General features: G+C 44.7%; 1 protein-coding gene across 1 annotated transcript in view; it reads right to left on the reverse strand.

The window, feature by feature from the left end:
• LOC308327023 (RING finger protein 145-like) overlaps positions 1-24,904 on the reverse strand; it is a 34,573-nt gene extending 9,669 nt beyond the window's left edge. Inside the window, exons 1-10 of the mRNA XM_080780144.1 lie at positions 24,762-24,904; positions 16,567-16,881; positions 9,834-9,942; positions 7,107-7,198; positions 5,469-5,704; positions 4,824-4,999; positions 4,198-4,338; positions 2,452-2,634; positions 931-1,078; positions 191-313 (exon numbers count right to left, since the gene is read on the reverse strand). Coding sequence (XP_080636270.1) covers positions 191-313; positions 931-1,078; positions 2,452-2,634; positions 4,198-4,338; positions 4,824-4,999; positions 5,469-5,704; positions 7,107-7,198; positions 9,834-9,942; positions 16,567-16,750 — 1,392 coding nt within the window. The 5' untranslated portion in view covers positions 16,751-16,881; positions 24,762-24,904. The remainder of the gene's footprint in view (positions 1-190; positions 314-930; positions 1,079-2,451; positions 2,635-4,197; positions 4,339-4,823; positions 5,000-5,468; positions 5,705-7,106; positions 7,199-9,833; positions 9,943-16,566; positions 16,882-24,761) is intronic.
• Between the last annotated feature and the right edge of the window lie 606 nt (positions 24,905-25,510).

Here is a 25,510-nt window from a genome sequence, read left to right on the forward strand (position 1 = left end):
GCGCGCCACCGAGTGGCGCGCTACGAGCTTGTAGGTCTGCTATTTTTGAAAAATCGAAGAACGACTGACATTTTTAGAATCTGATCTCATGTCAGAATGGGTTAATCAGACCAGTGTGTGTCCAGTGGAAACCTCGTATGTATCTGATCTCAGGTCAGAATGGGTTAAACAAGTTACTGTGCCCCCTCACCAGGAACTCCAGCAGACGGTAGGTCCCGTTGACACAGTAGATGACCTCGTCCATGTTCTCCACAGGAGCCTTGCGGAACTCCTCCACCATGAAGAGGATGTAGATGAGCAGGGTACCCAGGACCTGCAGGAAGCACAGGTGTTTTCTTTTACGGCAGTGTTTCTCAACCGGCGGGTTGGGACCCCCAGGGAGGTCCCCGCGTGATTTTGGGGGATGTCAGTAAACTGACAATAACTGTAGGACCTTTTTAATACCTAAAAAAGGAAAAAACTAATGAAATGACTCATCAATGCATCAATCTATACAATTAAAAAATCGTCAAGAAAGAGACAATTTCTTTTTGAGAATTTAGCCGATCTACAAGCTCACATCGCCTTGCAAAGCCTGGCATTGTTGAGCTTCTAGATCTGCTATTCTCACATTATTTATCTGTGGGAACTGAATGAAACTAAATGTAATGCCTCAACTCCTACATTAACAATTCCTTATCAGGAGTAGGGGGTCCCCGGTTCAAATGTTATTTTTTACTTTACTTTATTCGTTTATTTAGTCGGGACAGTGTATATTGATGAACATTACATTAAGAATACAGTGTAAATATACCAGATTTAGCAAAGCTTGCTAATTTCCATCTGCAGTCCTCAGAGTTTTTGGGGGCCGCAGCCTGAAAAGGTTGAGAACCACTGCACTATGGGTTAAAGAAGCCGCGTGCGTGCGTGCGTGCGTGAGTGCGTGCGTACCTGCAGTGATGTGAGGATGGAGGAGGAGATGATGATGAGGAGCCAGAAGTCCATGTGGAAGAACTGACAGATCATGTAGGCCATGTAGGCTGGGAAGACCAGCAGGAACAGACACAGAGACACTGCACGGAAGTGCTTCCACAGACTCCTGGAAGACCAGAGAGAAAGAGACCGTGAGAGACAGAGGGGATAGAAATAAGCAAAGAGGGACAGGGAATATATAGTAAGTAAATTTGGGGGTAGAATCTGTGATTTGAGTGCCACATTCAATCCAATGTTCTCTACATATGATCCTTCACCACGCCTGCCTGCCTGCCTGCTTACTTAGCACTTACTTGTAGTTACGCACTGCATTTACTACTTGGTTACTTACTAATACATTTAGACAGGCCTCTTAGGGGCGATATCACACTATCGGTACGCATGAAAAAGAGCCCAGGGCCCAGACGATGGGGTTAGGGATAGTTACTTGTCCCGGGAGGCGCCCAGGGCCCAGACGATGGGGTTAGGGATAGTTACTTGTCTCGGGAGGCGCCCAGGGCCAGCACGATGGGGTTAGGGATAGTTACTTGTCCCGGGAGGCGCCCAGGGCCCAGACGATGGGGTTAGGGATAGTTACTTGTCTCGGGAGGCGCCCAGGGCCAGCACGATGGGGTTAGGGATAGTTACTTGTCTCGGGAGGCGCCCAGGGCCAGCACGATGGGGTTAGGGATAGTTACTTGTCCCGGGAGGCGCCCAGGGCCAGCACGATGGGGTTAGGGATAGTTACTTGTCTCTGGAGGCGCCCAGGGTCAGCACGATGGGGTTAGGGATAGTTACTTGTCTCTGGAGGCGTCCAGGGCCAGCACGATGGGGTTAGGGATAGTTACTTGTCCCGGGAGGCGCCCAGGGCCAGCAAGATGGGGTTAGGGATAGTTACTTGTCTCTGGAGGCGCCCAGGGTCAGCACGATGGGGTTAGGGATAGTTACTTGTCCCGGGAGGCGCCCAGGGCCAGCACGATGGGGTTAGGGATAGTTACTTTTCCCGGGAGGCGCCCAGGGCCAGCACGATGGGGTTAGGGATAATTACTTGTCCCGGGAGGTGCCCAGGGCCCAGACGATGGGGTTAGGGAGATAGTTACTTGTCTCGGGAGGCGCCCAGGGCCAGCACGATGGGGTTAGGGATAGTTACTTGTCCCGGGAGGCGCCCAGGGCCAGCACGATGGGGTTAGGGATAGTTACTTGTCCCGGGAGGCGCCCAGGGCCAGCACGATGGGGTTAGGGATAGTTACTTGTCTCGGGAGGCGCCCAGGGCCAGCACGATGGGGTTAGGGATAGTTACTTGTCTCGGGAGGCGCCCAGGGCCAGCACGATGGGGTTAGGGATAGTTACTTTTCCCGGGAGGCGCCCAGGGCCAGCACGATGGGGTTAGGGATAGTTACTTGTCTCGGGAGGCGCCCAGGGCCAGCACGATGGGGTTAGGGATAGTTACTTGTCTCGGGAGGCGCCCAGGGCCAGCACGATGGGGTTAGGGATAGTTACTTGTCTCGGGAGGCGCCCAGGGCCAGCACGATGGGGTCGGCGATCTCCAGCATGGACTGCAAGATGGACGCCACCACGATGAAGAGGATGATGGACAGGAGGAAGGCTCGATGGATCACCTGCAGCTCAATGAGGCCCGTCTGGACGGCCAGGATCAGCAGGGTAATGCCCTCCGTCATACCCCTGGACACGGACAGACACAGACACAGACACAGACACAGACACAGACACACACACACACACACACACACACACACACACACACACACACACACACAAAAGTTTAAAAATGTATCTACCCGACAGCGACTATATACAGTATGTATAAAGTCCTAAACGTATAAACTGTAGTGGTCAGAACGGGGATTGAGCATTTTGGTTTATATTTCTTTAAAAAACTAAATCATAACTTTTGACAGGAATGTGCTAGAGACTTACTTTTCAGACTCATACATTTATGCTCTACAAGTACATGCCTGGGGCCGGAACCCGCCCGCGGGCCGTAATGTTTGACATGGCTGACATAAGAGGTACGAGCCCAAGGGGCAGAACAGAAATATGAAACGTTATGAAGTCAATCTTTGTGTCCGCGTTGGTTCTGCGGTCATTCCTCGCTCACTCCGTCTATAGGTCAGTGTCAATCATGTGAGCTAATGTATACAACAGGAAGACGTGCTACCGTGATGGTCTCATGACAGAACAGCTGCTATGATGAAAGACAAATCCCTCGCCATAGGTCGTCCGCTTTGGGACTACCGCTCAGACTACTCCTGTCGTTCATAGAACTAGTCCACCAAGGATGCGTCCTAAAGCAACAACCTCAGTCAGTAGTGAGCAATAGCTAATAACCTACGGCACTTTCAATTTTGTGATTGCCGTGTGCAAAGTTGGTGTACAAGAATACAAGCTGTGCCACCCCCTTTGCAGTTCAAAATACAGTTATCTTAGTTAAAGCTGGTGTGCAAATAAGCGGTTACAGCATAACAAGTACGGTGGTAATGTAACCGCAAGCGAGCAGAGAAGTCAACAAAAAACACAAGTTGGTGTTAACTTGTTTTAGGCATTTGTATAACGAGAACAAACAAAGAGGCAGCACACACCAGTAGTGGGGAGGTGTGACCGCAGGAGACAAAACTTGAAAAAAGGGAAAAGCGGCCGCACAGCTCGTAGTCACGATGCAAGAAACCTTTATTGAACAGACGTTTCGCCAAACAAGATGCCTTCTTCAGGGTACCAATCTTCATACCCTGAAGAAGGCATTTTGTTTGCCGAAACGTCGGTTCAATAAAAGGTTTCTTGCATCGTGACTACAAGCTGTGCGGCCTCTTTTCCTTTTTTCAAGCATTTGTATAATAACAGCTGCCATATATACGATAACAGAATAAAAAGGAAGCCAAACTTGTCCAACAATTATTAAGTGAAAAGAAACTAAATTATTCTGCCTCTTGCATTGTCTATGCTTGAAACAGAAACTGGTAGTGATGGATGTGGTGCTGTGAGTCTCTGTTCCACCCGTACAGAATTATTTGCAGCCCATCTGCTGTCTGACATTCTATGTTATCATAAACAAATGACCCTTGGATAAAGACAGGACAGTCCTTTGTAGGACTGTCCTGTCCTTGATATAACTCGTACTGTACACACACACACGGCGGCATGCACTTGCGAGAGCGAGCAAGGGTGGGTGCGCGCGTACGCGAACACACACACACACACACACACACACACACACACACACACACACACCTGTGCATGGTGTTGTCGTTCATGAAGGCTCTGTAGCCCTGCAGGTAGAACTTGCAGAGGGTAAGAACTCCCAGAGCCACAAAGGACACGGTGAACACCAGACCCAGCAAGGAGTACGGAGTGCTACAGCACTCTGCAATACTGAGATACAGGAGAGAAGAGAGGGGGGGGGGGGGACAAGATACAGCCAGAGGAGAGGAGAGGAGAGGAGAAGAGAGAGATGGAAAGGTAAAACAAATGTATACTGTATGTTGTCGCACAATGTTGTTGTCCCCAATGGAGAAAAAAAGCCAGTGCTTTCTTGGTTCAATCCTTTTTAGCATTCCATTTATATTGAACTGTACTTTCTCTGCTTTTCCTGCAAACTGTTAAATAAAGTATTCAATCAATCAATCAATAGATCTGCTATTTAATTTTTTTGCTTCTGGGGGTCCCTGGAACAGAATATTTTTTGAGATGGGGGTCGGCAGCCAAATGCATATAGTATTTTCCTTGATATGAAGGAAATATAGCAAACCACTGATATAGCAACATTCAGAAAACTGTTAGGATTTTTAAAAGACATTTGTAATCAGCCTCGGGTCATAATGTTGTCCCGGAGAACCCCCCCCCCCCCAGGTGACTACCTGGTGAGGAAGAGGAACAGGAGCCTCTCCCTAGACGTGGGCTGGTCTCTGGTGCTGAAGTACGAGTATATCTGCAGCCCGAAGAGCAGCAGCCAGAAGCACATGAAGAGCACGGGCAGCACCAGCTGGTTCCACAGAGACATGCCCAGAGCCAGCAGTCCATACACCTCTACCACCTGGAGGGAGGGAGGGAGGGGGGGAGAGAGAGGGAGGGAGAGAGAGAGAGAGAGACAGAGACAGAGACAGACTTTTTTTTAAAGTCTTGAAATGTTAATGATCCCTGAAAGGGTCAATTGGATCTTTTGTGCATGCAGTAACTGGATACAGTAAGTTGAATGAAGACAAAAGGATGCAGGATTTATGTACACGCACAAGTCTCCACAAACCGTAGCGCATGGGAACAAATCCAGAGCCTGTGAATCGCCAGTGCCCCTTATCCTTAAACATCATTGCCTTTTTTATTTATTTACTATTATTTTTTTAATCGTTCAACTAGCCGATCTACATCGACACGTTGTGAGCTTGAAGATCATCCATTTGAACTTGAAATGTTTTTTCCAAAAAATAGTCAATACGAGGCACTGGCAAAAAATAGAGCCTTTAGTTCTTGTAGTAGAAAAAGAGCGAGAAGGCTGCGTCCGTTACCTGTGCCAGCTCCCTGTACGCCGTCTTGGCCAGGTTGTATGGCACCAGCAGGTTGGAGGCCAAGAAGTAGATGACCTCCAGGCCGGTGAAGATCATGGAGAACCTGTTGATGAACACGATGGTCTCCAGGGGAACCAGACACAGCCGCGCCACCAGGGGGAGCAGGTGAGCCGAGAACAGCCAGATCCTCTTGGTCTGCATCACACACGAGCACAGCGTACACACCACCAGCTGACCTGGAAGGGATGCAACACGCCCACCCACGCACACACACACCCACGCACGCACACACGCACAGAATGCAACACACAGAAAGTCAGACATACATAAGCAAATGCCATGCGCAAACTCGTGCAAAACACACACACACAGAGAGACAAAAGGAATGCCATCATTGGTATTTTATTTGGCCTCAGTTTGTTAAACGTTTTAAGAGTTGGATTGGAGTAAGTAAAGGACGCTTGCCACTTGCCAGAATCTGTCCCCAAACTTTCACCGATCATTAACACATTAGCTCTGCTAATAAGACTAGTAGGTCCCTGCAATAGGGTCGGGCTTTCTTTGCCTAAGGTGTTGCATCAACAGCGCACATTTACTGTAAAAGAAAGCAGCGAAACACAACAACATATTCACAGAACAGGAGACTCCCTGCCCTAAACCATTACCATGGTAAGGCGAAACCCCAGCGACATACAGACACAGCTAAGATAGCTCAGCTCAGACGGTTTCCATTTCACAAATTCCCCCCAGACCTCGAGACTGTACTGTGGACAGGACTTTCTTTTTCTATGAATTTAGAGCAGGCAATAATCTTTGACCCCTTCAATGTATTCCTCCCACTGCTGTTGTACCCTACTGGCTCACCTGCCAGTGAGGAGCCCCCGCCAGAAGTACAGTATTAGTACAGTAGTGCCTCGGGCCTACTCCCCCCATTCATCATTCCCAGCTGACAGGTGCTGCCCCTCGTATAGTAGTATGTACAGTGATGAGGAGGCTTCCCTCAGTTCTGTGTGTGTTTATGGTGTGTTTTTCCATCACGATTATGTGATTTAAGGTCAGGTGACTATCAGTTGTTTGGAAGGATTGTCCATTTTCAGTGCCCGAGGATGACACTAAACTGATTTTCCATACTTCTCACCACAGTATTATGTGAAATAAGGGTGGGTCTATGAATTGTTTGGATTTATCCATTTCCAGGGCCTGACACTGACACCGAATGGAGTTTCCATACGTCTCTGCACTTTGCAGTAGGGGTGGGGTAGAGGCGCATGGAGGTAGAGGGAAATGGCAGGAGGGTGAAGAGAGAGCGCTGCCAAAAGAATTCTTGAACTTAATACCACTTTGCATGGGGGCGCCCGCTGGCCTAGCGGTCCAGGCGCATGCCACATATATAGGCTCTGGCCTGACAGCGTGTCGCGTGTTCGAGTCCCGTTCATGACGACCTTTGCTGCGTGTCTCTCCCCTTCTCTCTCTCTCCCCCTCTTTCCTGTCTATATTCACTTGATAGTACTATCAATAAAAGGCAAAAAGGCAAACAAACAAAAAAACACCACTTTGCATGCATGTGTGTGTGTCTGGCTGTCTGCGCATGCATGGGTATGCATGGGTAGACGCGTGCGTGCGTGACTGCGTGCGTACCTATTAGTGCAGTAGTGAATCTGTTCATGGAGAGAGGTTCCAGGTACAAAGGCCCTTCATATCCAGACTCCAGTTCACTGCGAACATAGTCCCTGGATAAAGAACATAGAACATAGTCCCTGGATAAAGAACATAGAACATAGAACATAGAACATAGTCCCTGGATAAAGAACATAGAACATAGTCCCTGGATAAAGAACATAGAACATAGAACATAGAACATAGTCCCTGGATAAAGAACATAGAACATAGTCCCTGGATAAAGAACATAGAACATAGAACATAGAACATAGTCCCTGGATAAAGAACATAGAACATAGTCCCTGGATAAAGAACATAGAACATAGAACATAGAACATAGTCCCTGGATAAAGAACATAGAACATAGAACATAGAACATAGAACATAGTCCCTGGATAAAGAACATAGAACATAGTCCCTGGATAAAGAACATAGAACATAGAACATAGAACATAGTCCCTGGATAAAGACAGGTCACAAGATTAAACGTCCATGCATACAAGTCCATTCGCCGACGACGACGATGAAAACGGACCTCCGTGACAGCGAGTTACTGTATGTCGTCTGTGAAGGGTTATTAATGTTCACATGATTGAATGGTTAGGTGTGGTTCATGGTAAGGTCAGGTGACACATAAACTACCCGTCCCGTGGCATTCTGCGAGTGGGGTCTTCGAGGGGTCACATGTACTGTGGCAATCATAGCCATCACAAAAGTTAAAATGTGGACTGAAATGACATAAACACAGTAACATTGGACTCTGCTCTGCCTTAAGGATAGGCGGCAACAGAGACATGTTATGTGGTTTACAAAACGAACATCACATACTGGTTTGTCCCCTCACACAAGATATCAGAGAGAAATATGGACATGAGGGTATTTATTTGAGCTCACTCTTTGTGGGCACTAACAGAGAGACTTTGCATATGCTACATGCCTGCCTGTCACTTGTGGAGCAATAGAAAGCTCCTGTTGTAAAGGGTTTCTGTATTGTGTATTGTATATTTTAATGTATTGTACCTTTTTAAAGTTTTTGATTCATGGGTTTTTTATTATTGTTTGGACCCAATGTTTTATACATTTGTGTCAATAAAGTAACTAACTAACTAACTGGGAATCAAGATGGACGCCTGAAAGAGGTGCTCTGTACAACAGGAACAGTTGATATTGTTCTTATCATTCTTATCAATCCGATTACACACATCTATGTTGTTGTACATTACTTGTAGTTGAAAGGTGGGGGATATAAGGAAGAAAAAATTGAAACCAAACATGGCACCAATGTAAGAAATGCAAACACTGAGGTCGAAAGCACAACAAGCTCAAATCCTAGCAGCTTAGGAAAATGGCGACCGCAGACTCTCTCTGACTCCGAGATATCAACTTTGTAAGACATTGCGGAAGACATGGGCAATCATTGTGCTGGCTTAAGACTTATTATTTGACATTATTATTATTTATTATTATATAACACGTCTGTTGGCATTGCTGTCTGAAACCTTGTCCTGGAGGTTGATGACATCACTACCACATGGCACATGGGGTCTCAACACCAGGTCAACTGACTTTCACGGCACTATACCCAGCTACTTTTAGGGAGAATGGTGCGCCAGTCCGACAAAAAACGCATCTGGTTAGCAGCAGTGCTTATACAGTATACTGTACCTACAGCAATACATTATTTAAAGCTTTTTTGGAAGATATTTGACATGAATGAGGCAATGAATAATGGACTATAACATCTTGAGCTGTGTGGAGAGAAACCTTTTAATGTGTGCCAAATCAGGACAGAACAGTATGTGTGTGTACTGTAGATGGAAACTAGGGCTGCATCATACTGTGTATTCTGTTGAAAACAGAACACACAGTACGATGCAGCCCATGTGGACATTGAACTTTATTTTATTCATAATTGTTCTTAAGCACTTCCAGGGAAAGCTTGGGGGAGTTAAAATGAGATTCTACTGCTTAGGTAATTGTTTACAGTGGGTGGTTGAATATGAGGCGGTCCCCCCCCCCCGCTGGAGTGTGTCATCGCCGCATTGACATTAGAAAATAGAGCCGATGTGTGAATTGGGAACTATATTAATATCAACTGCTACTTCTCACCTACAAATCCCTCCATGAACCATGCCCCACACAGTACTATCTGACAGACCTCCTCAAGGACCACACGGAACCTGAGGTCTTCGGACATGGAGCTCCTCAGTCCTCACCATGCACCACGCAAGAAAAAAGCGGACCCTCGCGGCGATAGAGCCTTCTATGTGGCAGCCCCTTTCCCTCTGGAACTCTCTCCCCTTGGAGATTCTCCAAGCCTCCTACATTGGACTCTTTCAAGTCTGCACTGTAGAGACATTTTGTTCACTCAGGCTTTTGGCAATTAATTAGTTTTAGGTTTCTAGCGTCTTTGGGTTTCTTGAAAGGCGCTATCTAAATTCTAAGTATCTATATATATATATAGATTTATTAGTTTATTTACAAACGGTACGGCTCTATTGGAGACTGCAGCGCTGCAGGTCCAGACGTGTTTATGTCTCTCTAGGAACATAATCCTCCGGAGGGGAAACTCAATTAACACCACAGGCTGGGAGAACGCACCGCGGCGGCATGCCCCTATAATTCTTGCTCAATCTGGGTTTAAGAGTGGCTGCGCTTAGCTGTGTGTGTGTGTGTGTGTGTGTGTGTGGGTGTGTGTGTGTGTACCTGGACACCTGGTGGCCAGCGAAGAGCAGCAGTGCGGTGAGGACATATAGATAGAGTTTTACCAGATGCTGATGAGGCAGAGTCAGCAGCACCAAGCTCAGGATGTAGCCTGCAACACACACACACACACACACACACACACACACACACACACACTTAGCAAAGGATGTTTTGAAGAGCAATGCCTGCATATATTACACGTACACTGCCATTAGTGTGGATCACAGCAGGCACCTAATAAAACATACAGGGTAACCGTTATCCATGGACATAGAGACTTACAGTGTGTGTGTGTGTGTGTGTGTGTGTGTGTGTGTGTGTGTGTGTGTGTGTGTGTGTGTGTGTGGGGCAGATGTGTCTTATGTATTTGCGTGACAGTAAATGAGACAATCACTGCTCCCTACCCTGCTAATGACAGTCAGTCAACTAACCCAGACGTTACCCAACTGCAGAGAAAGGCAGACAGACAGAGAGGAGAGAGAGAGAGATAGGTAGAGACAGATGGAGAAAGAGAGAGAGAGGTAGAGAGACAGATGGAGAAAGAGAGAGACAGGTAGAGAGACAGGTAGAGAGACAAATGGAGAAAGAGAGAGAGACATGTAGAGAGACAGATGGAGAAAGAGAGAGAGAGAGAGAGGTAGAGAGACAGATGGAGAAAGAGAGAGAGAGAGAGAGAGAGAGAGAGAGAGAGAGAGAGACAGAAAAAGAAAGGTCACTCACAAAACATTGAAAATCATTGAGGGGGAAAAAAAAGAGAATAGAAGAAAATATCTTGGTCTAGTTTCTCTTGCAAGTGAGTAGTGATGTTTCCATACATACAGAGATGTCAAACGAGTTTTAATCACACTAAATGAAAATATTGCAAAAATAAATATGCAAAGTTGGTACATTTCCCATCAATTGGATTTAAAGCAAATACATGCTATACCTGAATACAGAATATATGCCACACACACACACACACACACACACACACATCCATAATAACACTAGGTCAAAACTTTGTATGTATGCCTGGATAATTTTGGAATATTTCTGCTGTAAATTACTTCTGAGGTTTGAAGACTCCTCTCTAGGCATAAATAATTGAACTTATTGACTGTGGAGCCAGTGCCACGAACACGCTTAAGTTAAGACATTTGTCGACAACTCAGTCTAAACTAGTGCAGAGTGACCCATTGTTTTACCTAGTGGGTGACACCTGATAGTTCTACTCTAAACGTTGTCAAACATCAAATAATATGACTCATGTAGCCTCACAGACAGGCACATTAATCAGCAGTGTTTCAGCAGAAGAGTGTCAAAAGTGACAGCACGCTCATTCGCTCAACATGTACAGTATGCTCCCATGCTGGTTGCCAAAAGCCTGGAATAAAGACATAAAGCATGTACCAGTGATCATGGACCAGTGATCATGTACCACTGATCATGGACCACTGATCATAGATCGGCTTAACCTATTAAGACCAGAGGTCGATTCTACGAATCATCTCTGTCGGGTGGAAACCTCATATATGTCCAAAAAAACTGTTACTTTTCAGGATTCCAATAAAAGATTCCAATCTAAAGTAGTAGCAGGTCCACAAGCTCAAAATGCATCACTTCACACAGCGTTTCCAGCTTGCAGATCTGCTACTTTTTATGTTTTTGTGGGAGACTGTAGTATGATCAAGTAGGTTGTTAGTTTACGAAAAATCACACATGTGTGAACTGAGCGGTGCAACTGTACTGTACTGAACTTCTCGTACTGTACTGTACTGTTGAAGCCCTCCTCCCTGGCCTGTGTGTGTGTGTGTGTGTGTGTGTGTGTGTGAGTGAGAGAGAGAGAGAGACGCTGCGCAACAGTGCCATGCAGTGGTATTGCTGAGGTGTTTCAGCTGTTCGTGCTCGGACGGACGGACAGACAGACAGACACAGCCAGCCAGGGACACACATGGCTGCGTAATGCGGAGGAGGCACCGCTCAAAAACACCAAAAGGTTAGAATATGTCGATAAGAGGTTTTTCTGCCAGACGACAAAAAAGGAATCTAAATCTTCTAAAAAAAAAAGAGTTTACTACAAATATTTAACCATATAATCCCAGGCCTATTTTGTCTGGCATTGAAGACCTCCAGTGTGCACGGCTTCGATTGAATTTAAAACATTGAGCGGTAGCCACACCCACAAATCTAATATATTTTGTACAATCGATTGTACATTTTCACCCAAACTTGCCGATTATTCGAGGCTTGTACATTCATTTGACAGCCTCTAGAAACCATTTTGAATGAGCAATGGGCCAATGAGGCACAGGTCTCATTATACAACTGTTGTTGTATAATTAATACTCAATACTTTCTGTACTCCTTTTCTAATGCAACACATCATTGAAAGTAGTGGTGCACGATATTGATTTTTTGAAACCGATACGATAACCGATAATTTACCGCTCCTCAAGACCGATACCGATACGATAACCGATAATAGAAATATATAGACATGAATAAAAAATACATACTAGTGAGTAACGGTACATGTAACACAGCTTTGACCTAAGCAATTACAGTATAGTAGGCTATATCAGTGGTTCCCAAAGTGGGGTTCGGGGACCCCCGGCCCCAGGGGTACCTGAGGGAGTTCCAGGGGGTCCCCAGCTAAATTATATAGTTAGGAACCAAATGGACCCTTATGGGTCTGTAACTCTGAGTGTACAAATGGAACATTTCCAGTTGTATACTCTCAGAGTAAAAATAACATTGATTTTACAATATAAATTGGGAGTCCCAGAGCAAATTGTGATTGGCCAGATGACGTATGATGATAAGAGTGCCCCTCACTTCACACAGGTGTGAATTTTTTTAAATGAATAAAAACAACAATATAATGTCTGTGAATGTCTGTGTGTGTCCGGTCAGTTGGCCTCAAAACTTTTCCATGTCAAGGAGCAAGGACCCCAAATTGTTAGCCCACAGACACCCATTTGAAAATATATGCCAGGGCTCTAGCAGTGATTCTCATCATTTTTATTTCAAGGACACCAAGTTTGACATGCATTAGGCTACTGACCCCCCATTTAATGCCATTTACATAAGGGACCTCAATTTATAATTTTTTATTTATATCGTAAAATCAATGTCAACTCTGAGAGGGTACAAATGGAACCAAATGGACCTGTAAGGGTCAATTTCGTTCCATTTGTAAACTCTGACTCCCCGGATCCCACTTTGAGAACCACTATTGTCTGTACTGTGTGTGTGCGTGTGTAAACACAAATACAACACTATCCAAGTTCCAGTGATAGACGTTGTTGTTAGCATATAAGTCATTAGCATGGTCTGTAGCATCATGTAGCCAAACAGCTACTACTTCTACATTTCTCAACCAAAACGGTCGCGTCGCGTTTCACAATGCTACACAACTGGAGCAAATTAATAAACTACAACCGGTAACGAGTGACACGCATTCAACAGCGCGATGAATGAACGAGCACCAATACGCGCTCGTCAGGTGCTGAGCTGCTGAGACGCTGAGACAGTCACCGTTCGTATGAATGCGAGTCAGTGAGTGAAATGAGAGAGGGGAGATAGAGAGGAGAAGCAGGCGGGGCTATTAGCCTGCTATGGAACTACACACTGCAACAGACAGAGTGGAGCGTCTCTCTCTCGCTCGTCTCAGCCGTTCCTCCGGAGAGATTGGCGACTCGGGGAGCGTTTGGGCGCACCACAGAAATGATTGGTAGTCCCATAGTTGCTACCAACTATATTTTTTATGTTGCACAGATAAAATTTCAGGCGCATTTGCGTCCAAAATGATCGCAATTTCGAGCCCATATAAAGTATATTATCGGCGCTATTATAACGTTATCGAATTTATCGGGATGACGTCATAATTGCTAATATCGGGTCGCAATTTATCGGGACGATAATTATCGTGCATCCCTAATTGAAAGGACTATTGGATACGAACATGCCTGTCTCTCTTGTGGCAGACATCAGTCGATCCCCACCTTTCATCAGCACATACCCAGCCTGTTGGCTCATTCACCAACTACAGCCAAGTGACTGGCGCGCGCGCAGCCGCGCACGCACGCACACGCACACTGTGTTTGGCCAGCTCCAGCCAGGGTTCGATAAACTAACGATTGCTGCGTCAACTCTTCTGTCACATCGCTGTCCCCAAATCTGTATCTTTGTCCTTTGTGCTGTAGCGCTGTCCGTGTAACTACCTTCCATCTAGTCTTCCGTCTTCATGACTGCCTAAATATGGTTAGTACCTGGTTTTCTGGAACAGAGTTTGAATAAATTTCACTTTAACTGCCTGAAACCTTTCCCTGTTCTCATTAAAAAAAGACAACATTCAGAATCACAGCCCACGTACGGTTGGAGGTGCAGATAGAATGGGACTCGTTCCGAGAGGAATCTATAGTCCTAATCTGGCATATTCAGATGGTCATTGTCGATGTCCGTCCACAAACATTCAATGTACAGTATAGATGGCTACGGCAGCCGTCTGGGCACCTAGGCTGGTAATCCAGCCTGGCAGCGGGTTGTGGGTTCGAGTCCCTTTGCTGTGTGTCTTCCCCTCATCTCTCTCCCCATGTCCTGTCAGACTACTGCTCTATCTGCTACCTATCTATAAATAAAGGCAAAAAGCCCAAAACATATCATTAAAAAAAAAAGATAATGTATGGGCTATTAGAAACGGACAAAACTAAACCCACTGATTGAATGAAAATCGAATCACCGTCTCAATATGAAAGTCCTTGTATTAATTCTGCAATAGTTAGTTTCCAGCCAGTTTAAGCCCATACAGTGAATTTGAGTGAATGACACCTGTTACATTGGACAGTATGAAAATATGAAATTAGATTAGTTACTGCTACTACTTAACCCTGGAAAGCATCTGTGTCATTTTTGAACATTTTGGAAAATCGGATAGATTTGGGCAAATCCTCCAATACACATTTTTAAAGCAAACATTTTAACTCAAATTTTTGCTTCTGGGGGTCCCTGTAACAAAATATTTTAAGACAAGAGGTCCATGGCAAAAGCAGTCTTTCAGAAAACCTAATAATGAATGACCGAGTTGAAACCGTAACGATTCTGGCAGGAGCTACACAACGGTTTGCCTGGTGATTGTAAAGGTTTGGCATCTGAATAAAAGAACACTAATGTACATACAGTACTACTGTATATGGGAGTAGCTATACAGACTGCAATATGCATATAGCCTATAATGGGAAATGCATACTGCTCATGGAAATGAGCATGCTGCTGCTTGCACTTGCTTGTATTGCATGGCCTGACGCCAACTCTTGTCGCTGCTTGCTGAACCTCCTGAACCGATTGGTGGAATGTGGGGTATGCAGGTCTCTGGTTGGCCGTCATGTCATGTCAGCCCTATGTGTCAAATGTCATATGTCGTCGTATGCAGTGTTTTATTTTAACTCCTGGGGCTGACATTGAGAACATGTCCCACCAAAAGGTCATAGAAGTGATATTCTTTACCATATTCTGAATATGAATCAGTAACAGCAGTTATTCTATAAATGTCTTCTACATCCTGACAGTTTTCTGAAAAAGCCATGTTTCTATGTCAGCGGTTCTTCGATCTTTCAAAAATAGCAGACCTACAAGCTCATAGCGCGCCACTCGGTGGCGCGCTACAGAAGTCATGCAGGATCCAACGACAAACAAACAAGGGATAGTGGAAGTTAAAAATAAATAAAAAATAAACTAAAAGACAAAATTGGAACTGGCCTTGGATAACTGAAATGCACTGAATGAAAAGCCTTCCTTGCAAATCCGCCCCCAAAAATGAGTTCAAACCGCGACACCCTGGGCGCCAATAACCGATACAGTGAGCAGAGCCACGAGCTGCTTTGACCAGATAACAGATAAGGTGGTCGAACACAATCAAATCTACAAGGGATTTGTTGTCGTTACTGCGAGAGTGATGTCTAGCCAACACTAACTCAGGATTTGTGCTGGAGGCTGGGACATGGTGCCCTATGTATGGGGCACATGTGTCTTATAATAACAACCAGCGAGCAAAGGCCAAAATATTTGTACCGAAACATGGCATGGTGTTGTACAGTAAGTAAAGAGCAGGGTGTTAGTTATTCAACAGGATATGTAGGCCTACTGCATACAGAGATGCACACAATCATGGTATGATTGTCACAGTATGTAATGTATGTGTGCCACAAGCATCTGTCCATGAACCTAATTTTACATAGTGCACGTAGGGTGCTGGCTATTTGTTCTTGAACAGGTTGTGCGTGCGTGCGTGCGTGTGTGTGTGTTAAAGGTCCTTACATTATTTTGAACGATTAGTTTTTTTGGAAACAACAGCATGTGTGACGAAGCGCTGGTCAGGCCCTTATGGGTCTGTAACACAGAGGAGTGTAAAAACGGGTCCATTTGGTTCCATTTGTACACTCTCAAAGAGTTAAATTAACTTTGATTTTGCCCTTTATATACATCGGGGGTCCCAGAGATAGAAATGCCATTAAATGGGGGGGTCGGTAGCCTAATTCAGGTCAACTGGGGGAAACTCACTGCCAGAGCCATAAGAATCTTCTCTCACGGGGCTTCCTTGGCATATATTTTCTAATGGGGGTCCGCGGGCCAATGAGGGTCAATTTGGGGGTCCTCGACGTATAAAAAGGGATTCTGGGAACCACTGCTTTAGTGTGTATCGTGTACTGTACGTGTGCTTTTCCCTGGAGAGCCATATCATGAATTCACTGACCGACATAGTGCAGGTAGAGGGCCAGGTACTTGTACTGGAACAGGGGGTTGTTGGAGAGGCTGGTGCGCTGGATCTTCTGGAAGAAGGAGCTGACGTCCCAGCGGTACAGCACGTCCAGCAGCATGATGCTGGGCACGCGCAGGCCCACGTTCAGCACGGCCTCCATGCGCTCCTTCACCGCCATGGCGATGATGACCTCGTACCCGGGGGGGGGGGGGGAACTGGGAGGAGCCGCCGCGACCGCCGCCGCCGCCCGTCGACGACGACCTCGCCGGGACCACTTTAGCGGCCTGGGAGCTTATTACGCCGGGCGCACTGTGATGATGACACGGGGAGAGGAGAGGGAGAGAGAGAGGGGAGGATGGTCAGTTTCAACAGTTTTCAGAAAAAACCTGTGTTTCTCTATGCATCAACCTTTTGTATGTCAAGGACATATATTCAAAGATTTGCGCCACATTTTCACGATTTTTCAAATATAGAAGATCTACAAGCTCGTAGCGGGGCACTCGGTGCCGCGCTATGAGCTTGTAGATCTGCTATTTTTCCAATAACTAAAGTATAACATGATGCTTAAAACACCAAAAGGGGTTCCCGTCCTGAATGGGTCAAGTAGACAGACTTTAAGTCTGATTTATACAGTGCTTTAGTTGCGCTCCCATGTGTCATGCACGAACATAATCTGATCTTCAAGCTCGCACTGAAACACGTCGTTGTGAGCACGACACTGTGCCATGCACGCAACCGTGTATACATCAGTGGGTAGAGGTCTTGATAGTGACTTCTATGAGGCTGTAGCAGTATAATAGCAAAGCCTCAAAACAAACATGTCACATGAAGCCAAGATCACATAAGAAAGAAAATGTGAAACAAACGAAAATAACGTGCTTAAAAAAAGGTTGAATTGAATTCATTGTAAAACATGTACTACCAACTACTGTAAATGGACAAAACATTTAAATAACCAGGTATGCACACGTTTTAGTAGTCATATTTAAGAGATTTGCAGCACCTTTAACTATACATACTTTGTCGTACTATCACAAATAGGCGATCTACAAGCTGGTAGACCTATCTAATGACATGCCCGAAATGCGGACACCAAGTTCAAAGTGGTTAAGGTGCATAGTGAAGTTTCCTGATGATATAGTTGATATTTGATATTCCATCCGAGGCCTTGCGTTAACCGTTTGTGTAATTCTCCATCTTCCAAAATAGCTGCCACTGCCCGTAATAGAAACCATTGTTTTGTACATTTATGACAAACTGGAACACTCGCAACTGTTGCTACAGTAGGTACAAAACAACAGTTGCTATGTGTCGACTGTGAGAGAAGAAAGAAAGAAATGTGTCGTGTTATTGGATCTTGAAAACAAGTCACAGTAGAACAGTGACATCAGGTTTTTCCAGTGCTCTACCTATATGACTGCAGAGACATTAGACTGCAGAGACATTTGACATTTTCTTCTCAAAGTGGTTACAGGCAGTCATGCTGGAGGAAAGACAATTATACGACCACTCTCTGCAGGGCCCCTATTAAATGACCACAGTGACAGGCAGGCTGTTTTGTTGACATACTATTCTAAAGCTTGACCTTCTCGGCCTTAAAACAACATTTAAATACGGGAGCACATTCTCTTCGGGGATTTCCTGCACCGGTGCAGTGTGAATCACGCACAGATGAAGGCCAATTACCAATGTGGAATGGCAGATGTGAAAGAAAACACCAGAGGAATGGAAAAATAAATCCAATACTGAAGGTAGGTGGATAAAACTATGAACACATTCAATTACAGTGAGAGAACATAAGAACATGGCTGGGCTCCCTGAAGGAAGGTGCAGGTGCTACATGTCATATTAGACTGACTTAAGGGAGTAGACTCGTATAGTAGCAGCACATGTTGCTCTGAGCTACTGACATCAATACAATCGTATCAGATCAGAGGCTTTTTAACCCATTTAGACCCGAGGACGATTCTAAAAAAGAAAAGCCTTCTAAATCCCGACAGTTTTCTGAAAATCAACCTTTTTCATGTCAGGGACCCCCCCAATTATCTGTATTTGGCTGCGCCCCCCCCCCCCCCCATCTGAAACTATGTTGTTTCAGGGACCCTCCAGATGCAAGAGATTTGAGTTTAAAAAAACTCGCTTTGAAAGAATATATATTCAAAGATTTGCGGAACAATTTCACGATTTTTCTAAAATAGCAGAACTACAAGCTCGTAGCACGGAACTCTGTGCAGCGCTATGAGCTTGTAGATCTGCTATTTTTCAATAGCTAAAGTATAAAATAATGCTTAAAACACAACAGGGGCTCCCTGTTAAAAACAGTATGACACAGATTTCACCCTCCCCCCCCCCCCCCCTACACACACGCCCACCCAATTTGGTGACAGAAAAGCCAGTGTTGAAACTCTGCTCCCGATATTAAATGTCACTCCTGTTCATACTGTGCAATCAGAGCGGATCTTCTGCATGCGTCACTGCGGTGAAATGCATCGTTCCCCGCTAAAACATGAGCACTTGACTTTGTGTTTTGCGTGGGTGGGTGTGTGTGGGTGGGTGTGCGAGTCCAGTGGAGTTGCTGGATTGGGGGAGGGGGCTAGTCGTCATCATCATCATACATAACCACTGGTTGCTTGCTTGCTAGCTACTACTGTACACTGTACAGCACACACCGTTTACCGATGGCCTTCTCTCCTACGCTTCCTCTCTCTCTCTCTCCGAGACAAGACACGTTGTGTGCGGAACGCATGACATTCCACAACTATACCACATAGCTGTTATTACGCATGCACGCACGCACGCACGCCGCGGCGCACGCACACAGTTTTAGCACCTTTCTCATATACAATACAGAACAAAATGACTTACAGTACAGTACTACAAAAGCATTATAGTATAAATTAACCCGTTTTGACCCCGAGATCAGATTTAAAGAATGTCTTCTGCGTCCTGACAGTTTTCTGAAAAAGCTAAGTTTCTATGTCAGTGGTTCTTTGATTTTTCAAAAATAGCAGGCCTACAAGCTCGTAGCGCGCAACTCGGTGGCGCGCTATGAGCTTGTAGATCTGCTATTTTTCAATAGCTAAAGCATAACATAATGCTAACACCAAAAGGGGTTCCCGCCCCAAAATGGGTTACAGATAAAACAGTATATCAAATTCACAGAAAGTTGACAAATGAGTCCGGGCAGTCAAACGTTGCAGCTTTCACTGTAGTAACCGTAGTACTTCTGTGTCCTAGTACTACAGTTTGCAAAACAAATGCCCATGCTATTCATCTGCTTCACGCTCAAATTGCACTATATCCACTTACAAACCATCTCACTCTGGAGAGGAGTGGAAATGCAAAGCGCTAGCCCAAACGCACTTCTGAATTGTCAGTGTCGTTTACAGTCACATTAGTCACATTTTTGCTATTTTGCTAATAGAGGATTTGCAGCTCCGTTTCTAACAAAAACATCTATCCTGAACACTCGGAACAACCTAACCGGTTCCAATCCAATTACCACAAAGTGGTTGTGATGTGCTCAATCGCATCAAGTTAATCCCGTGTCCAAAAACGGTGTTTTTGAACTGTTTGAGGTGTTAAAGGAGAATTCCATGCTAGAATTCTTTCTTACCTTTCTTTGTAGTTGTTACGTCCCCACCAAAGGGGTCCAGGTGTTTTTTTGTGCAAAAACTCCTTATTGGCTATTTTCCCTACCATAAGCCCTCAATGAATTGCATTGCATGGAATGGGAATTGAATGGGGCTATGGGGTGTTATGCTAATTCGCTTATTTCCATCGAAAGAAGTAGTAAAGTGTGCCGCTTGGGATATTATTTACATTATGAAGAGAGGATATATACAAAGAAATTATAATTTTGAGTGATGGAAATAAGAGAATTAGCACAACACCCCATAGCCCCATTCAATTCAATGCAATTCATTTAGGGCTTATGGTAGGGAAATAGCCAATAAGGAGCTTTTGCACAAAATAACACCTGGACCTCTTTGGTGGGGACGTAACAACTACAAAGAAAGGTAAGAAAGCCTTCTAGTATGGAATTCTCCTTTAAGTAACGCTGGGTTGGAATGAATTGACACTTTCACTTTTCAGGAGTGTGCAGCAGTTGCCCAACTTTAAATATGTTAAATATGTCCACCTCCAATGCTGAGAATAGTCAAAGTCCTGTTCAGTGACATTCAACTGAAAATGCATTGGTGCAGTTGATCAGGAACATGTCGTTGAATAGTCTCAGCATGACGAGGCTTGACACTTCATACAGTTACAGTATAGAGGTATGTAACTGGGGCTCTATTCCAGGTCTGCTAGTATTTCCCTCTACAGTCTACTCCACACCTCAAATCTCTTTCCCAGAAATAGTCGATCTATAAGAAGATCCTAGCGCCTCACCTTGTGAGCCGTGAACTGTTGGGACATTGTAGATCTGCTGTTTTCGCCGAATGTTTGCCCCAGAATATGGACGCTAGGGCTCTAGGGTTCGCTAGGGTGGTAAATTAAGATTCTAATTTGATTTGAATAAAATATTTTATTTTATGGAAAATAATAGGGCTTCACTTCAACAACATGGATAATTGCAGAGATTAAAATAGGGTGCATTTTGCATCCCAAAACGCAGTTTATAGTTAAGGGACGCAATAAAACAACGACCTCTGCATCCACAGGATGCACTACTGTACTGTTTATTCTAGTTTATTTTGCTAGCTTTAGTTATAATAATGATTTCTTCTCGTTTTCTACATGAATATAACCATATTATGAAATGGGAGTTAAATGCTGCAATTTGTAAAAATGGCCAAATATGACTCCTAGTGTGGTTGAAATGGGACTCATAAAATGTCCCTGGGACTCATCTAAAAGACCATCCCTGCATCCCGGGACTCATTACATTTCAAACCTATTTGCATCACTGTAATTGTGTTTATATGTGTTATATATAGACTTATATCACTCCAGAATTGAAAGAGAAATTCTGGTGACCCCAGGAAGAGTATAGCTTCTACTAAAGGTATAGTAGCTAATAGGGATCCAAATAAAACAAACAATAAACAAACAGGGGCAATTAGCGGTGGGCTACGGCACCGTGCTAGTGGACGATATATAGGCTCAGTGCTCACTCCAGGACCAAAACGGTAAGTTAAAGAGTCAACGTAAACCGTTTCAAACATCATTTGGGGTCTCCCCGGGGGATGGGTTGTTAAGATGATCCATCTGCTATACAGCTGCATGCTGTGCGGCCCTTGTCCCGCGCCGTGAATGGTGACCCGATAAATCAATTGGCATTACGGAAGCTCTCACCACGATAACGGCTGAGATACACCAGGAGGAGGCCGACAGCAGCAGGGCTCATTGTTGGGACTCATCTGCTAGGTCTGCGTGTGTGCATATTATTGTATTTTCAAGATAACACAAAGGGCTACATAACGGATCTGTTTGTTTACTATTTTGTATAAATAAATCCATGAGAGTGTTGCCCACACCACTGGTGTTACGTTGTTCACTGGTTCATCCATCGGACCATAAACTGGCTTAGAACAGATCAGAATATTAATAATATATGCCGATACTCAGTTGTATTTGTACCAGCCCCTCAACACCTCAAACACCAACTGCCTATCCTCCCTTAGCCGAACCACAAACCTGGATGGATGTCTGCTAACGTTCTTCAACTCAACGCAGACAAATCAGAAATCCTCCTGTTCGGCTCCCTAAGATCCAGACCTCACGTTCACAACTGTCTTTCTTGACTCCACGTCAGTCAATATTACACCAGTGGCAAAGAACCTGTGTCTACTACTTACTGCCTGGACTTTTTCCACCTGCAGTACGCAATATCTACAGAATCCACCCAGTCCTTTCCACACCACCTAACCTCCCAAAGTCATTAATGCCCTTATTTAATCTTGCCTGGACTACTGTTAACGCCCATTATTCCAATCTCAGCAAGGAATCTATACACTGCCTGCAGTAAGTGCAGAAGAACGAAGACTTATTGCCGGGACCAGGAGGTCAGAGCATATAACCCCAGTTTTAGGGAACTGCATTGGCTGCCTGTAACCTTTAGAATTTATTTTAAGATTTTATTTGTTGGCTTTTAAAGCTCTTAACGGCCTGGCACCCCAATACATATCTGTCTGACCTCCTGTCCGTTGCCTGAGGTCCTCTAATGTGGCCATACTAGAGGTCTCCAAGACCAACTTGGTGACCAAGGGTGACCGGGCCTTTGCAGCCAGGGCCCACGGTTCACCAAACAGTGGTAGTAGCAAGTAAATGTCCGTTTCCTACATTTAGTTTTGATTTATTATTTCAAATAGTAATAATTTTTCATTCATTAAATTACATTTTTAAAAAGATATCAAATAAATAAGTTTATTTTTACTTTTATTTTCACTAGCAGTCATACAGACATTTATAAACACTGTTGCAGTCCTGACGGATGTGTGCTGAGCATCCACAGGTGTAGGCTACAATCTAAAAAAAAATCAAAAAACACATGTAGCCTACAGTTAAAACGCGCCATCCAGTTTGTTTACCTCTCTGATCTCACAGAAAGCAACAACACCACAATAGGGTACGTGTTTTCACTTTTCAGCTGAGGTTCAGACGAGGTATACTCGAAGGCGAAACACAGCTGCAGAACAGAACACACACTATTTTGTTCCCAACAACAACACCTCAGTAACTCCCGAGTTTGCCTCTTCAAAATTCGCTGACGGTAGAGTTTCCACCCCCCTTTTTGCTATATATCCCTGCAGCCCCGGGACTGGAGGATCCAGTAAAACTTACATAACTGAACGTCCTAGATCCACACACAAAAAAAAACACATAGACCATAGACTCGAGATCACTTTGCAGAAACCCCCTTACATAACACACGACTACCTACCCGCCTTCTATTCTATTCTATTCCCCTACTATCAAGCCTTCTACATAGTCGTTAGTGACTTACAGGCAGCAGACCTGTATGTGTCTATTATATACACTCACTGACTGTAGTAATAATAATATGACATTCAAGTCTATGCATTCAATCAATGCACACATCCAGCCAGGTCATATTATCATGTTCAAACAGAGCCAGGCTGGTGATGGGATGGTTGCCTGCCTGAATGATGCATCAATGGCTTTCCCCACTGCCATTCACCGTGAACTTTAGTAACCCCGGTCTCGACCGAGAGGAAAAACCCTATCCGCTCTACGCTGCTGCAAGGCTGCAACCGTGGAGTGAATGAAAGGCTGCATGCAACAAAACACAAACAGAGATGATGGGCGAATTGAGCAGTCAAGCGAGCGAGCGGGCATACGGGGGTGTTACACAGACATCGGCGACCTGTGGAATTACGAGACACGTTGGGTTCCCCCGGGGGATGAAACCCCTTATCCCTAAACTTTATTTTGCAAAACATTTTTTAATAGTTAAAATGGCCAGTCTACAAGCTCACAACGTGTCAATGTAGATTGGCTAGTTGAACTATTCAAAAATGTTTTTCAAAATAGTAAAAGAAAAAAAAAAGAAAGCAAAGAAGTTTAGGCATAAGGGGTTTAGCGGTGACGAAAATGGAGCATATAACGTTTGCGTTGAACATTCAAACGTTGAGAGGCGAGGTCCGCCGGAGGGAGTCACAGCAGGTGTCCAAGCACTTTGTCCATGTACAAAATGCTCATAGTTTTCTAGCGCGACTTTTATGATGAATTGAACAAGGTGGACCCTCTTGTAAACAAGTGCAGTGCTTTATTGGGTGGTCCACTCACAGTTAACAGTTTTTTTGTATTGAGTTTGTGCTTGAAATGTACTGTAATTCTGCAAACTGTTAATAAACACTTCAATCAATCAACGTTTTAGTCTCGAAACTGTCAAACAGAGACCACTGGAGTCACACCATTCAATAGCTCACCAATGGCGGTTTAACAACTGTATCAGTGATGCTAGCCCGGTTAGCCGTTTTAAGCACGGTGGTTGATGATTAATCAGCACTAGACAATTTACTAGCCATATTTGTTTTTAAACGACTTGATTATTTTACTTGTTCGGGCATAATAAATAAATCCAAGCTGGTTTAGTGGTTAGTTAGCCTAGCGGGGCAGCTAGGACGAGGAGAGAGAGATAGACTCCCTTGAGCTGTTCTTCTTTTACGTCCTGTCAAAAAAAAAAAGTATACATACATGGGAATAGAAAATACGCTACTTACATTTAGGGGACGACGTTCCTGACAGAGTTGCGGGGTGCTTTGCGAATCCGATCGCGACCATTTTCACGGGGCGCCGCCGACCGAGTTAACGGTCCCAAACGATGGAAAAGCTCCTCAGTCAAGATGTGGCCCTGGCCCACCCGACCCGCTCACACACTCACTGCTGCTCATCCTAGCGGCCATCGGCGGCTACTACCACCGAGCGTCTCTGGTGGTAGTAGTGCCAAAGATAGTGAGGGGCGGGAGCCCCGCCCCCTTTCAGAACACGAGCGGCCCAGGAAATAATCCCCCATTCATTTTCCCCATAGCATAGGCCTTTAAAAAAAAAAGTATTTTATTTAAAGACCTTTAAAGCCTCGAACAAAGCCAACTCGGATCGTGAGAAATCATGACAATAAACACAATGTTTTGGGCAGATCAAATAATTAAAAAGAAGAGGGGAAAAAAAGGCAGGGTAGGCCTACAACACTTTTGTTTTTCTTCTTACTAATTACATTTTTTTTTAATGATGATATTTGATCAAGACTTAATGTTCTGACTTCAGATATGAGAGCTCTTGGTGTCAACTAAGTATAAAGGGCTTAAGCGGTGAATGTCTGACAATCAGCCAATTTACAAGGCACAGTAGTATTAGTATCACCTGCTTGATACTACAATGGTACAATGGTGCATTTATATAGTGCCTTTATCCAAAGTGCTTTACATAGATTGTGCATTACATTCACCCATTCACACACCAATGCCACTTT

This window comes from Protomyctophum bolini (genome assembly GCF_963924005.1).
Source record: "Protomyctophum bolini genome assembly, chromosome: 13".
NCBI lineage: Eukaryota > Metazoa > Chordata > Actinopteri > Myctophiformes > Myctophidae > Protomyctophum > Protomyctophum bolini.